The 14,618-nt window shown below is 57.6% G+C and overlaps 2 protein-coding genes across 2 annotated transcripts; one reads left to right on the top strand and one right to left on the bottom strand.

Moving 5' to 3' along the window:
- Nucleotides 1–10,633: 10,633 nt before the first annotated feature.
- Nucleotides 10,634–13,066, bottom strand: BKCO1_1000093 (t-complex protein 1 subunit epsilon; the record flags this gene model as incomplete). The annotated part of the gene is made up of 8 exons (XM_020269452.1): nucleotides 10,634–10,798; nucleotides 10,857–10,945; nucleotides 11,249–11,429; nucleotides 11,498–11,635; nucleotides 11,705–12,727; nucleotides 12,782–12,875; nucleotides 12,936–12,984; nucleotides 13,057–13,066. Coding segments are annotated over 8 exons (1,749 nt in total), but the record flags the coding sequence as incomplete, so codon positions are not given.
- Nucleotides 13,067–13,578: 512 nt separating this feature from the next.
- On the top strand, nucleotides 13,579–14,528 carry BKCO1_1000092 (chromo domain-containing protein; the record flags this gene model as incomplete). The annotated part of the gene is made up of 6 exons (XM_020269451.1): nucleotides 13,579–13,585; nucleotides 13,644–13,770; nucleotides 13,821–13,863; nucleotides 13,919–13,995; nucleotides 14,054–14,429; nucleotides 14,484–14,528. The coding sequence occupies 6 exons, from the start codon at nucleotides 13,579–13,581 to the stop codon at nucleotides 14,526–14,528; spliced, it is 675 nt and encodes a 224-aa protein (XP_020132994.1).
- Between the last annotated feature and the right edge of the window lie 90 nt (nucleotides 14,529–14,618).

Genomic DNA, 14,618 nt, shown 5'->3' with positions numbered 1-14,618 from the left:
TGACGTCGCGCCCACCGCTGCCCCGGGCCAAGCTTTCCCCGCACGCATCGCCTGTTGGGGTAGACGGGCGCGCTGTCTCGGTGCCCTGCCACCCTCGCGGCATTCTTCGCCCGAGCCATCTGCAGCCCTACAGCGCGCCGTCGATCATCTCGTTCCTCCCCAAATCTGTTGAACCCAGTGAGCGCCATTTGCTGACCATGCCTCTCTGGCCGCGTGTATAGTGGTTTTTGTAAGTCATTGTCGCCTCCGCCCGCCCAGCTGCGCCCCGGCCACACGGGGGACTAATGGCTCTTTTCTTCACCAATTTTGCAGGCTCGCGCGAGCAGAATTACCGGCCGGAAGACTGCGGCATATGCCACGCGACGCTCGTCGGCAAGAAAGGCTCGGGCTTCTGGGAAGGTGGAAAAGGTACGTTGAACGACCAGCCTGTGATTGTACGCTTGAGCACTCTTCCGTTCGCCCCGCGACCCCGTTCCCGTCCTGATCGCGTCCCGTTTCCCTGCCCGTCACGATGCACGACAAAGATTGCACTTTCACTACCCCCCCCGCCGCCGCCTCTTGCGGCGCAATGCCGTAAGCTGGCCGTTGACATTAGCGGCATCTCGATTCGTCCATGATGAATGAGGAGGCGGAAACTAAGGGCTTTCGGTGTCCTCATCCGCTTCCGTCACGCCGTTGTCAGAAGCCAAGGTCCACGGCTGGCGGGATTTGTCCTTTGTGTCGGCCGTCAGCACGCGCGTCTGCAGAGCCTGCAAAGCGCCTGCAAAGCGCCTACAAAGCGAAAGGACGCTCGCCGTGGCGCGTCTCGTCGGAGCACGTCTTCAGCTATCGACACAGGGGCAAGCCGCGCGGGCCAGGCCCTCTTCGTGGGCTGTCATGAGGACAGCCACAGACCGTTTGCAACACAGACGGTGGTTGTCGCGACTCGAGGGCGGCGCCTTCGCCATCTCGCCTCCGGCGGAGGCTTGCGACGGCATTGATGAAGGCTGGCGTCGCGCATGGACGCTACTCAGGCACGCATGGCATGAGCGCAATACAACCAAGGTTGCTCCAGCGCCGGCTGCGCTGTTTTACTCTGCCCCCAGCGCCAATGGCTTCGGCGCCTCCTCAGCCCTCGCTCAAAGGGCAGCCCCGCGCTCCTGGCCGAGGCAGGGCATCATGAGGCAGCTGACGACGGCTAGGCCGGGAATGACAGTTCTGCACGACGAATACGAAAGCGTCTGCGAAAGAAGGTTTTGTGGCAGGCCCATGGTGCAGGCCTCCCACGTGCGCTGCGCGCCCCGCCCCCCTCGCTGCCCCACCTTTCGGTCTGTGGTTCGGCATTCTCCCCCAGGTTCTTGGAGCGCTCGGAAATCTGGGGTTGGCGCTTCCTTGTCGATTCACCCTCCTGTACCAAAGAAGCCGCCCTCTCCTATTCCTGGGCACCCTCCAGCGGGACAGGGATCCGCGCTCAAGGTGCGACGCGTCGCCGGATTACGGATTCCCCCCTGCTTGGCGGGCGACGCTGGACCGTTTGGCCGCCATCCTCATGATTGCGCTCGGATCTGGGGAAGAGCTGGCCTTTCCGCACACCACGGGACTGCACGCCTTGCAAGCCTCGCAAGCCCTCCAGGCGCACTTCGGTCATGCACAAAGCCTGCGGAGGGGCCCCGACGCCTGAAGGGCCGAGCCTGCTGGGTAATCCCGTAGCTAGCTAGCGACTCGAGTGGTTTGAACTGCTGGCCCAGGACGGACTCATCATTCGATACGCGTGGGCGCCTCGCCCGTTCGGCGTCGTTCCGCGCGCGGCTGTGTCGCGCGGGCTGGATGCAGGCTTTGTTGGTTCGCAGTGTTCCTTAGCCTTCCCGCGGCTCCGCCGGCGGCGCTTCTCTTGTTGATGCACGCTGAGAGAAGTCGACCGCAGCTAGCCGACTTGTTCTTTGCCCTTCAGTCGGCCCACCAGACGCGCGCTACTCTGCAAGCTTCCGCTGTGTTCCTTTTGGACGCTCGCTCCTCCTGATGCTGCAGGTGCTGCAGCGGGAGTAAAGAGTAGCGCGGCCGCGGCGAATCCCTCTGTCTCTCCGTTTCAAGGCCAGGCCGTGTGACACACGGACTTAGTCGTACCTAACCTCTCCCTTCCTCGCACCCGGTCTTGGCCACCACCAGTGGAGAGCACGGAGAGACGGAGATTTGTCGCAGAAATTATCAGAGCACGAACGCTCCGCCACGCCGACGCTATTGCCCAGACAATTTGCACACGATGACACCCCATCCGCGCGCGTCATATGCATTTTGGCTTTGTCGACGGACTTTGTTTTGGAATTTGTTGCTGACGCAGACGGATTGTTGGGTTGGGAATGCAGGTACGCGTGACCGCACTCGCATGTCGAGGAAAGGTACGTTTTTTTTCTTTCATCTTTTTCTTTTTACTTTTGGCCACCGTCGGTACATGCGACGGGTTCCAGTTTTGTTCGCCGTCGTCGATGCTTTTCTGCGGGTTTGTTTTAGCGCGACTGCTTTTCTGCTCGAAGTGGTGGTGTGAGGGTTCCCGCGTGCGTTCGCTCGCATTATTCCTCCGACTTTCGTTACCCTTGCTCCTCCCGTCCTCCCCTCTCTTCCCACACACACACTGACCCCGCCTCACTACTGTGGCGTCTCGTCGGTTTGTTTCAGCCTCCGTTCTTGGTCCCGCCAGCCAAAGACGAGCCGCTGTTTGAGAAGTGCGCTCGCCTCGGGAAGCCGCATACCACTTGTCGTTTTTTCCCTCCTTTACATTTTTCCACCCAATCATCGTCGTTGCTTTGCACGTTATTTTTTCTATTTTTCCTTTTTGCTCGTCGCGTGGCCCCTTCCTGCCGGGCCGCTGTGCCGCACACGCAGGCAGCCCTGGCACACCATACACACACACACCTTATCCCATCATCCCACGGACGATACAGACCAACCAACAACACCAACGCAACACGCACGACACATAGCCTTTCCTTTATCACGCCGATCTCCCTCCACTTTCCATCCGGCGGATTACTCTCCGTCTCACGCACTCTCTTTTTTTTTTTTCTTGTTTTTTTTATCAACGCCGCCTATCTGTCTGTATGTCTGTCTGCTTGCTTTATGTTTCTCCGCACGCCCGGCGCCTTTTTTTCCCACCGCATTATTACCCGATTCGGCACGGGTGGTGCGGTGGGGGGTCAGGTCGTGCGTCGTGTGTGCTTTGATACTCTCTCGGTTGTTTCGGCCTTCTTTCCTCCCTTCTCTCTCTCTCTCGCTCTCTCTCTCGCTCTTTCTCTCTTTCTCCGGCCGGCAAACGTGGAGAAACCGCTACTCGCTTTTGCCGGGAGGGCACGGGGAATATGATGCAGGGGGGTGTAGTAGGTGTGCGACTGGAGGCACGTGCTGGGCAAAAAGCTTGATTGTGTGTGTGTGTGTGTGTTGGTTGTCTGTGTCCGTGCCTGACAGTCGGGTAGCGGTGGTGGTGGTGGTGGTGGTGTTGTGGGCAGCGTGTGTGCTATGCGCCTCTCTGTCTGTGTGTGTGTGCGTGCGTGCGTGCATCATGCAGAGAGAAAGGGGGAGGAGGGCAAGGAAACGTTTTCCACGCGATTATTTTCTCTCGATTTTTTTTTCTTTCTTGGTTTTTTGTTTTCGCTTGGGGCACGGTTTCATGTTTTTTTTCTGCCGACTACGACACATGATGCTAATGTTACGATGTGCCACCAGACCCGAGGAAGTACAAACGCATGCCTGGTACCGCCCCGCGAAGCGGCGGCAACAAGGACAAGAAATAGGATATATACCTCCCGACTACGACTGCGGCTACGATGAGATAGATCATTGGGTTTTGATCGATCGGGGAGTAGGTAAGTAGCAGACAGAGTGCACGCGCGCGTGGTGTTGAGGGAAGGGAAGGTGATGGTAGTACGTCTACATCATGAACGTTCGCTTTTCGGTTGATTTGTTATTGTTGTTGTTGTTGTTATTGTTTCTCTCTTTCATTTCATATTATTCTAGGTACGTAGGTAGGTGGGCAGTCCGCAAAAGGCGAATGGGTATGACTTTGGTCCAAGCGGACTTTTCGTTTCCTTCTACGCCTTCTCTCTCGCTTCGATCGATGGATACCTACTGCAATCCGCCACGCGTCATTATTGATCGATGTGCTACAAGCATTTTGGAACAAGTAGGTGGATGAGCCGCTGGGAGCGCGCGCGCGCGACGCGTGGGTGCTTTGCGTCGCACACCGTATCTATTTCGAGGCGATGGGGCCGTTGGGTTGGGTTGGGTTGGGCTGGGATAGGGCTGGGGCTGGGGCTGGGGCTGGGCTCGATCGGTTCTTTCGATTCGCGCAACAACACGCGTTTGTTGTTGTTGTTGTTGTCGTTGTTGTCGCCGTCGGGCAGTAAGGAAAAAGGAGAAGAAAGGCATCGAAGGGGAGGTTGGGGGGACGTTCGATAGTCGCAGATCATTTTCAGTGGGATGTTTCCATGTGTGTATGCGTGTGTGTTGTTGTTGCTGTGTGCCTTGTTTTTTTCCTTCTTTCCTTCCTTCTAGTCGCGTTCTGGACGCTCGGGACGCGTTCTAGATTGAGGACTGTGGATATCTTTCTTTGGGTTTTGGGTGGGGATTGTGGTGTGGTGGAGTACGTACGGGACTACAATTTTATTTTTATTTTTTTTGAGTGGAGTTTGGGCCATCCGACGTTTCGGGTCGGCGACCGTGTGTGTGTGCCCGTGTGCGTGTGTTTTAAGGTACTTTCCGTAGGGCTGCTGCTGCTGCTGCTGCTGCTGCTGCTGCTGCTGCTGCGACGCACTGCTGCTGTTGTGGTGCTGGGTGGTGGCCCGCGCGGTGGGTGGTGGTGAGGGTGGTTGGTGGTGCGTGTTGTCCTTTCGTCTCCTCCGTTGCCCTTGGGGTGGTTGGTGCACCACGTGTGTGGTGCTTGCGTTACAGCTTTCGTCACATCGCAATAAAGAGAAGGGGCGGTGATGATGGTGATCTGTTGCTGGGCGTGCTACCCCGTCACCGTGCTAGGAGGTCGGTTCAGTCCAGACTCTTTTTTTCTTTTTTTGTTTGGTGTGGCGATTGTATGATGATGCTTCGGCGATACACATCAACAACCCACTGTTTTATTCAGGCGGCGACCGTGCAGCCAAGTAGGGGGACGGCAGGATCGAGATCGAACCACACACGCTGTTCGCATGAAGTGAGCAGGAGCGGATGCGACGGGGAAGGCGGCAAGATGGGGAGAGCTTCATCAGTGTCGACGAGAAGCGTTTCGCCGCCGGGCGTCGTGATTGGCACGAGGGATGGGCGTTGTCGTATTGTGAAATGCGCTCGCATGTAACACAAGACGTTTCCGCACCTTCTCGTGCCGGCTGCGGAAGGGCATCCGCGGCGATGGGACCAACCGATCCGGTTGGGCCTTCTTGATACCATGGTTCTCTGGCGAGACCATTAAGCTCGTCAAATTTCGAATCGTACCCAGGCCGTTGGTCCGGATCGGCCCGAGACGAAGGAACGCAAAAAGGCAGAAAAAGGCATCGTGAAGGTCTGCTCTAGTGGTGTATCATCCTTCCTCCCCGGATGGCGCTTTCTCATCCGCTAGCTCCTGCGCCTTTGGCTTCCTTCCCGACGTCGCATGCCGCAGTGACTGGTTTTCGTCAGCCGCATCTGCTGCGTCGTCGTCGGAGCAAGAGAAAAAAAAAAACCTTGGTCTTCCGACGGCCTTCTCTGTCCTCGTGCATCGGCGGCAGCCAAGAACAAAAGCAGCAGGCGGACAGTCGGCAAACCTGCCCTCGGCAGCCGAAACACAACACCGGCGAATGCGCAGAGCGAGGAAAAACTTTCGCCGTCCCGCTTTCACGACGATTGATGCCCGACCTACTCCTCCTTCCCGTGTTTCCCCGGTCCCGGATAGAGCGGGTGGAGATGGCGATTGGAGGAGGGGCAGCGAGGGCAGCGAAGGGGTTTAGTAATACCAGTCAGCCAGCCAGGGAGAAGGCGACGAGCAGACCCCCCACCATCCGATGTGTGGCTGGAGCGGCGGGGCGGGGCTGAACGGCGGCTCTTTCTGGCTCTTTTTCTTGCTGGCAACGGGCGGGCTGAGAGGGAGAGAGAGTGAGGGGCAGGCCGACCCATGCAGCACGCGTCGGAGCCGCAGTCGGTTTTGGTAGCTGTGTGGCTCGCCTCACAGCCTCCCGTGTCCCCGTCCTTTTCCCGACATATGCATCGCCTCTCAATGGCACAAACATGTGGGTTGTTGGGGGTGCTGGGTCTGGAACCGCACATCATTCGCGATGGAGGGCAATCATCGACGGTTTAACACGCAAGGCACACAGCTTCCGCCGGAGCAAAACCAAGAAGGCCCGTCCCCCTCGGTTCTTCCCTTTCGCTGCCCGTCCGCCAGTCTGCCCGCGCTTTTGCCCCTCATCCGCTTCACGCTTGGGCTCTTCGGCAGCCGCCGACGTGGCGGAGCGAGAAGAAAAAAAACCCGATGGCACACGGACACTACACGGACACACGGTCGGAGGGTCGGAGGAAGAGGGCACCGAAAACGCTGACGGAAAAAAGGCCCGACTAAGACTGGCTGGGGGAGAGGACATACATAACTTACGACGCGCAAAACAACGTGGCAACCCATCCGTGCTGCTCCCTTCCACTCTTTACGCTTCCCCGTGCGCCGCTGCGTCGTGTGAGGGGGCCGAAACAGAGGGGTTTATGCCCAAGGGGGGAGGGTCGAGCGAGGGCGACGACGCCGTCTGTTGCTTCGAGAAGATCCTGCAGATGTAACTCGACTTCAATTGGTCTTGGTTGCCTGCGCCGCGCCGCGAATCAGGGCAACGGGTTGGCCCGTGAGAGAGACAGAAGGGAAAAGGGCATTGTAGGTAGGGTAGCAGCTGCAGGTTTCTACTGCCTAGCACTTTGCTGCCTGCCTGCCTATTGCTACTCCACGTGCCTGCCATCTACAGCCCGTCTTCTCGCCATGGCGAGACGTGGTGGCACGCTCAGGTCGTCAGCCACTACGTAAGTGCCGGATTTGTCGCATCTGGCCGCCGCAAGCGCCCTTCGTCCTTGGTCCGATGGCGAGCCATGGGCCGATTGAGCGAGCGCGAGTGCGCACGTCGATGGTGGTGGTCGAGTCGAGCGTGCCGTTCTGAGAGTCGTGCACTTCGATATCGGCAGTCCGATCGATACAACGGCGTGCTTTTTAGCGTGCTGCCATGTTGCGTGACCTGTCGCCATGAGCCGTCCCTTTTGCCGGCCACTTCGGCTCGCTTCCGTCTGCTCGACAGGGGCAAGCGAATACAGCCGTGACGTAGGTGGTTGGCGTTGGCTGCCTGTGTCCTGCATGCTACGCCCTGCTACGCCCTGCGAGTAATGCAGGGCCACTTGCGGCTGCACGAGTAGGGCTGGCCAGCATTATGCCAGCCGTTGTGCGGTCCAGACTGCTTTGATCCGCAATCTGCCAGCTGGCCGTGATGAGCGCCTGGGTTGTGCTGCAGGAAAGCTGGAGAGATTGGCATCCATCCCTGCGGTTGAGCAATCCGAATCCCTTCATCGAACCTGTCCTCATGACCGATGATGATGATGATGATGAATTACCGCACCCACTAGCATAATTAGACTGTCACTTCGTTGACAAACACCTTTGCCCGGCTCATCGCCGGCACCCCGTGCCAACGCCGTCCCTCCGTGCTCCCTTCTCCGCACCGCTTCTCCCCACATAAGTGGCGCTGGGGCACTGGGGCAATGGGGCAATGGGGCAGAAAGGGTCTCTGCAGGCTTCATGAATCACGACACGAGGCCGTTGTGGCCAGGACCGAGGCTTCTCGTCGCCGGAAACCCCCAGCCGGGCACCAATCATCTTCCGGCTTTTCCCATGGTCCGGCCCTTCGTCTGGGGAAGGACGGAAGTCTGTGGGAGACCGGACCTCCGCCATCCCGCCAGTAGTCACCGCCGAGGCTACCGGCTTCTCTGCCTCGCTATCGCCATTAGCGCCAGCACTACTTCCAAGACTGAGTACTGTCTGCTCCAAGGGTCAACGGATCGGATCTTCGTCGGGAATCATGTTTCCGGGGGAATGGAGGAGGGGCGGAGCGGAGCCGGGGCAAGGAAAAAAGTACTCGCGGAGGGGCGGGGCGGTCGTCGTCCAGGGCAGCAAGCCTTTGCCTCCCAAGGGCATAACCGTAGCCAGGACAGTCAGTCACTTCTTTCGATGCCTGCGGATGATGAGCCATTTTCGCTCCCCCCTAAGTCGGAGCCGCCATGTCGTAGTGCGGCTGATGAGAGGCCCCGAGCCGTGTGACAGCATTCTCTTTGTTGATGGCAGCTCAACGTGAGAGGACACGAGGGGTTGGCCTTAACGCCTATGACGTCTGCACCGGCCATGTGGTGGACCTCAACATCCCTTTAGCTCGACCTCCCGTGCTTCCCCTTGGTAGAATTTGTCCGGATGACACTGCAAAATTTGCTTCCGGGTCTTCAGAGTTCGATGGCGAGATGAAGATCTCTTCGGCAAATCGTGGTTGTGATGACGCTTTGCTACGTACATCTCCCGCTCACGGCGCCATGGGCGCCCAATTGCGCCTCAAACTGCCCTAAACAGAGGCTACTTTCCCAATATAGATATCTTCAAGTGCTTCTTCTGCCGAAATATCTCCTATTAGCTAGGACAACCCAAGTATAGAGAAAAGCCTACACATTCTTCTGCCGAAGTGACGACAGGGGCTGAGAGGCATCATGTCCATCCCAAAATCGATTGGAAGTTAGCTGTGGGACAATCCAGAGACCATCCAAGGGCAGTTCCATCGTTATACATTTTCACCAGGACATTGTTTCGCTCACCTCCTGTTTTCGAGAACATTCTCGAACCTCATCCCCGCTACCCTTCCTCCCTCGCCGCACAAGAACGCCACCCTTCCCAGCAGTGGTTCAAACGTACAGCACCAGCACCAGCACCAGCTGCTGAGTCAAACCACAATGCCTCTCTCGGCATGCAACCTCAAGTAGGTACGTACCTCAGACCGATTCTTCGCCGAATCCCTCGTCACACCAAACCCCGCGCCAACCAAAGCAAGGTAGAGAGTTTTGTACTTCCTCTCTTTTTTTCCCCCCCAACCCCTCCCTCAGGATCCCTCGTACGTAGCACGAACCCCGCTCCCTTTTTCCCGCTCCCAATCTTCAAACCCCTTGCTGCTCGACCACCTGAAACCCCTTCTCACAACAGCGAGATACGACGTTGATGTGGCGATACGGTGCACTGCGCGGACGTGGTAGCAGGGGATACAGCAGCAGCAGTGAGATGGGACGTGTGGGGGGTGCATGGTCGCTTTGCGGGTCGTGGTATGGATGTTGGAGAGATTGTCCATGTGCACAAATATTCCTTTTTTTTTTTTAACCCCTCCTTCTGTTAGCTATGTTCCCCCTCCGTCTTCACTTTCGCTCTACGCTACGATATGTATGTAAACATAACGTCGAGTGCGGCGGTAGAGAAAGGAAAAAGAGATAAACGGCGTAAATGCAAAGACAAAACGTGCTGCATGCACTGTACTGCTGTGGTGCAATCGCCTTTATGTAGAGTATTTCGAATACTCTACATATGCTCTGCTCCAATGAACGCTTTTCGTTTATCAATTACAAACCACCTACACAGCTGCAGAAGGCAAGAGTGAAAAGACTGCAGTGTCACATACGCCCCGCGTGCAGCACAAAGCAGGCCGATGCCAGACAACAAAGGCAAAAGCGAAGACATGTCTTCTAGAACCTCGTACGGCAGATTCAGAACGCACGCAGTGAGAAGCACGCGAGGAGTTGGGAACGCCGTGTTCTCCTCGCACAAAGTACATGCACAGATCGAGTGAGTGAGTGAGTGAGTGAGACGCGCCCAACAACATCCAAGGAAACTTCTTCGTCTTTTTCTTTTTCTATTGACTAAGTATGTCCCGCTCCTACATTACTTACTTTCCCTTCGCCTCTGCAGCGACCACCAGAACGTCATTGCTGTTCCTTCCTTGTGCCAAAAATAAGCCAAAAAAGGGGGGGGTTGATGGGATGACGTCCGTTAGGGTCGCTACATCATAGCTGCATCTCAATTCATGAATTGCGGGACGCTTTGCCGCGATCATCATCTCCCATAACGCCTTGGCTTGCATCCCCTCGCACTTCCTTCGACGCCTGGTTTCCTTTTTTCTCTTTCATCCGCCGGGGACCATGACTCTTGTCTCAGAAGTCGTTCTCGTCGCTTCCTGCAATAATGACATTGTTGACCTGTCGCAAGGGTAAAGAGACACGCGTTAGCCAAGGCTCTCTTTCAGATAAGCGGTGAAGGGGCGTTCGCGAATCGGGTTCAGAACCCAGACTCCGATGGCCTAGAAGCCTGGACAGGATCCCTGTCGAGGCGGGTGGGCGTGGGTGTGCAGTGATGTGCGCGGCGGGAACGGGGAAGCGGGGAAGACGCGAGACGCCATCTTCTCACTGGCCAGCGACGTCCAACCGTTGCTCACAATCCCAGCAGATCGGAGGTCAGGGGGCGCCGCGGCGAGAAGCGAGAGACATGGGGTGGGGGTCAGGCAGGAGGGATGCGGAGGCTGCAGCTACGAGGGCAGCAAGAAGAGGTCATGGGGAGTGGGCGTTATTTGTAACACCAATGGCTGCAGTGCAGAACAGGGGTTCGAGGCGATTTGCGAGTCTCCTGAACTGGCCAGAAGCTGTGCTGTGTAACCGTGGCTTGAGGGGCACGTCGGGATGGCGCACCTGCGCTGCAGCCAGAGGTGATAAGGCCAACGGAGACGCGCTGGGCGCCCGGAATAAATGTGATCAAGGGAAAGGGCTGCAGATGAAGCACAACCGGAAAATTGCGAGGCGACCAAAGAAATCTGCAGACTCACCTTCAGGACCATGCGGCACAGCTGCGTTGCGAGCAGGAGCTGCTGCCTCTTGGAGATGAGCGGGTCGATGACAAAGTGCTCGCGCATGTCTATCACAATCAGCGTTAGCCCTTGCTGCGACGTCGAGTGTGGCGACCCAGGTGACGACAGTAGTAATTGGTGGTGAAATAGGATAACAGAAGAAGGTACGAGCCGCTGCACATGCGACCGGGATCTCGATTCTGTGTATCCGGGACATGCAACATCTCGTTGCGTAACCACATCTGGCTGCCAGCCACATGCAGTGCCGGTAACAGCTGGCAGTTGTGGCTGCAGATTGCGGGCAGGGAGCGCGCAAAACGGCATTTGCAGGGAACAAAGCGTGCGATGTGACGATGCAAAGGGGAGCTTACCGTTGGTGCCTGTTTGCATGCAATCAACACCCAGACGCGAGTTCTTCTCCTTGACCTGTCTCGACTTGATGGATGCAAGGGTTTCAATAGGGCTCAGGCCCGAGTTCTCAGCGAGGGCCATGGGGACCGCGTCAAGCGCATCGGCGAAGGCGCGCATGGCGTATTGTTCGAGACCAGGGCTCTAATATCCGCGTCAGCCACCAAAATTGTCGAATGCGCCGCACATGATTGACACGTCGTCACACATACCTTGACAGCGGCGTCCTCGACAGCCAGGGAGCAAGCAATCTCAGCGGCTCCACCTCCGTAGACAACACGGTTGTCCGTAACCAGGTTGCGGACAACGCACAGAGCGTCATGGAGAGACCTCTTCGCCTCATCGATGATCTGTGGTATGTCAATGCGGTGGATTCGAGAAAGGCCAGCGCGGCCGGTACTGTGCAGGGATCAACGTACCATCTTGTTGCTGCCTCTCAGGAAAGCGGTGACAGCCCTTGTGTTGGCGCACTCCTCGATCACAAGCATCTTGTCTCTTGTGGTGCCGAAACTCATCTCCCTCACGACGCCAGCGGTACCGAGCTTCTCCGCGCTGAGGTCTTCGAACCTGGGCACTATCCTACCGTTGGTGGCGATGGCGATGAGCTCGATTTCAGGGCCACCCACCCATCGGACCGCGGGCAAGTCGTTGGTAAGGAGAAGGTGGTTGGCCTCGTCATCGAAACCCCACTGACATATGGCGACGTTGGCGCCAGTGTCCTTGATCTGCGTGATCATCTCGTTGAACTTGTCCGACTCGTACTGCTGGAGGCGCTTGAACTCCTCCACATTAGTGATGTCCAGCTTGTGCTTGGTCTTGGGCTTCGGGGGCTCAAAGGCGCAGGTGAGAATGGCAATCTTCGCGTCGCGGACCTCGGTCGGCATCTGGGGGTGGGAGAAATCCTTGTCGATGATGACGCCCTTGACGAGCAAAGAGTCCTCGAGAGCGCCGCCAACCTTGGTGTCGACCTTGATGAGCTCGAAGTCGACGTCCTTGCGCTCCAGGTCGGCGACGGACAGAACGGCGTCGACGGCCATGCGGGCAAAGTGGTCGTGGGCCTTGGAAACGATCTTGCTACCCAGGCTGGTCTTGGCCACCTTGAAGAGGTTCTCCGTGTCATCCTTGGAGAAGGGGATCTCGTCGCTGATCTTGTCCAGCTCCGCCACGGCAACCTCGCAGGCAGCATCGTAACCGTCGGCTATCCTGATGGGGTGGATTCCCTTGTCGATCAAGTCGGCGGCCTGTTCGAGCAGTGCGCCGGCCAGGACGACGACACCGGTAGTGCCGTCTCCAATCTCGTCGTCCTGAGACTGGGAGAGCTCAACCAGAAGCTTGGCAACGTGGTTGGTGATTTCCATCTGGCCCAGAATGGTAGCGCCGTCGTTGGTCACGGTGATGTCGCCATCAGGAGAAATCAGAATCTTGTCCAAACCCCTCGGACCCTATCCACATCCGTCAGCGCCTCCACCTGTGTGCGCCGCTCTGGTGTCTCATACCAGTGAGGTCTTCACAATGTTGGCAACAGTCCTGGCGGCGAGGATGTGTTGCTTCACCGCATCGGTGCCGTGGGTTCTCTGTTTCTTGCCCTGACTTCATGCCCGTCAACATCCGTCATCTTGCGCAGCTCAGCTCCCACGGGTATATACGCACTCTCTGACAATGATGAAGGGGCGGCCGGACTCATCCTTCATCACCTGGGCTGTTCGGCGAGGTCAGTGGTGGTTCACGGAGATGACGTGCGGTCGGCCACGCGGACGGGGTTCGGGCATACCATTAGACATGTCAAGCTCTGTGCGGAGGAAGCGTAGTTAGCAGGAGCTCTGCGAGGGGCAGTGGACAGCTGGTTGCAGGGGGTCGGTGCTTGCACGGGGGAGCTCAGAACGACGTACGCATAGCCATGATTGCGCGGGGAGTCCTTTGCAAAGGACCGGACTACAAGCTCGGCGGAAGGGACGGACGCGTCGCTGCGGGCGCTGACGGGCGTTGATCGGGAGAAGGGGCTGCGGCGGGGGGATGAATGGTGCTGCTGCGGGACAAAATTCTGGAGTACGTGAAGTCGGCCGGCGCCCGCCCACCGCCCGCGCTCGGTCCACGTCCCTCGTCGCGGCCCGTCTTCGCGCGCTTCTACCCTCACACGCGCCTCCGCCTTCCGCACGCCTGAGCTCCACGGCGCGACAGCTCCCGTCCGCTCAATTGCGCGCATTTCACATCGCTGCCGTCTTTCCACGCGCCACTGCGCTGCCTCCTCAGACGCGTGTCAATTGACCAACCGGGCGCCTCACATCGCGTCACCATGCCGCGTATGTGCAGCTCCATGCGCGTGCACCTCGATTTACCTAGCTGACCATTCCGACACAGCCGCGATCAGCGACGGTGAAGACTCAGCCTCTGGCTCTGAGGCCGAGATCCCTTACAAAGCGGCGCCGAAAGTCGCGTCTAAGGATGTCGAGGAGGAGGAAGATGATGATGACGAGTCCGCAGAAGAGTGCGACGCCCGCGCCTCACTTGCGTTGGATGCTCGCTGACCTGTGCCAGATATGTCGTCGAGAAAGTCATGAATCACATCTTCGAAGATGATGTACGCCCTACACACCGATTGCAACGTCCGCGGCGTTCCACTGACGCCTCTCTAGGGCACCGTCATGTACGAGATCAAATGGCAAGGCTACCCGAAGAAAGAGGATCGCACGTGGGAGCCCGAGGAGAATCTGTAAGACTGCACAAGCCAACTAGAGAGCCTCCGGAGCTGCATGGCTGACTGCGCAAAGTACTGGCGCGAAGGAAGCACTGGATGAGTACTTTCAGAAGCTCGGCGGACGGCCGACTCTCGGCGGTAACAAGAAGAGAAAGGCATCCCAGACTCCGTCTGGCACCCCGGCAGGCAAGGGCCGTGGCCGCGGTCGCAGCTCAATCAAGGAAGAAGAGGCGGAAGTATCAGCGGAGCCGGAACCGAAGGTTAAAAAGGAAAAAGCACCTTCCTTCCCAAAGGGATCTTGGGAAGAGCACATTCAGAGCGTCGACACAATCGAGGAAGTCCCGAACGCAAAGACCGGGGAGCGGGAGCGCTTTGCGCTGGTTGTCTGGGCAGATGGTAGCAAGACACGCCATGGCCTGGCAGTGCTCAACCAGAAGTGTCCTCAGAAGGCAAGATTGTCGAGGTGCCTGAAGTTGTGGGAAGCCATACTAACTGTCGTCTAGATGCTCACGTACTATGAACAGCATCTGTACTTCAACTACAACTGATCCCCCACCATTAAAACCGCTAATTTTCGTCCTAAGGAAATTCTATACCTCCGAAAGTGACGAATTCCCATTCAGCAACGGTGCCAACGA

The sequence above is a fragment of the Diplodia corticola genome, assembly GCF_001883845.1.
Source record: "Diplodia corticola strain CBS 112549 chromosome Unknown scaffold10, whole genome shotgun sequence".
NCBI lineage: Eukaryota > Fungi > Ascomycota > Dothideomycetes > Botryosphaeriales > Botryosphaeriaceae > Diplodia > Diplodia corticola.
This window is presented reverse-complemented; position numbering and strand designations above follow the sequence as displayed.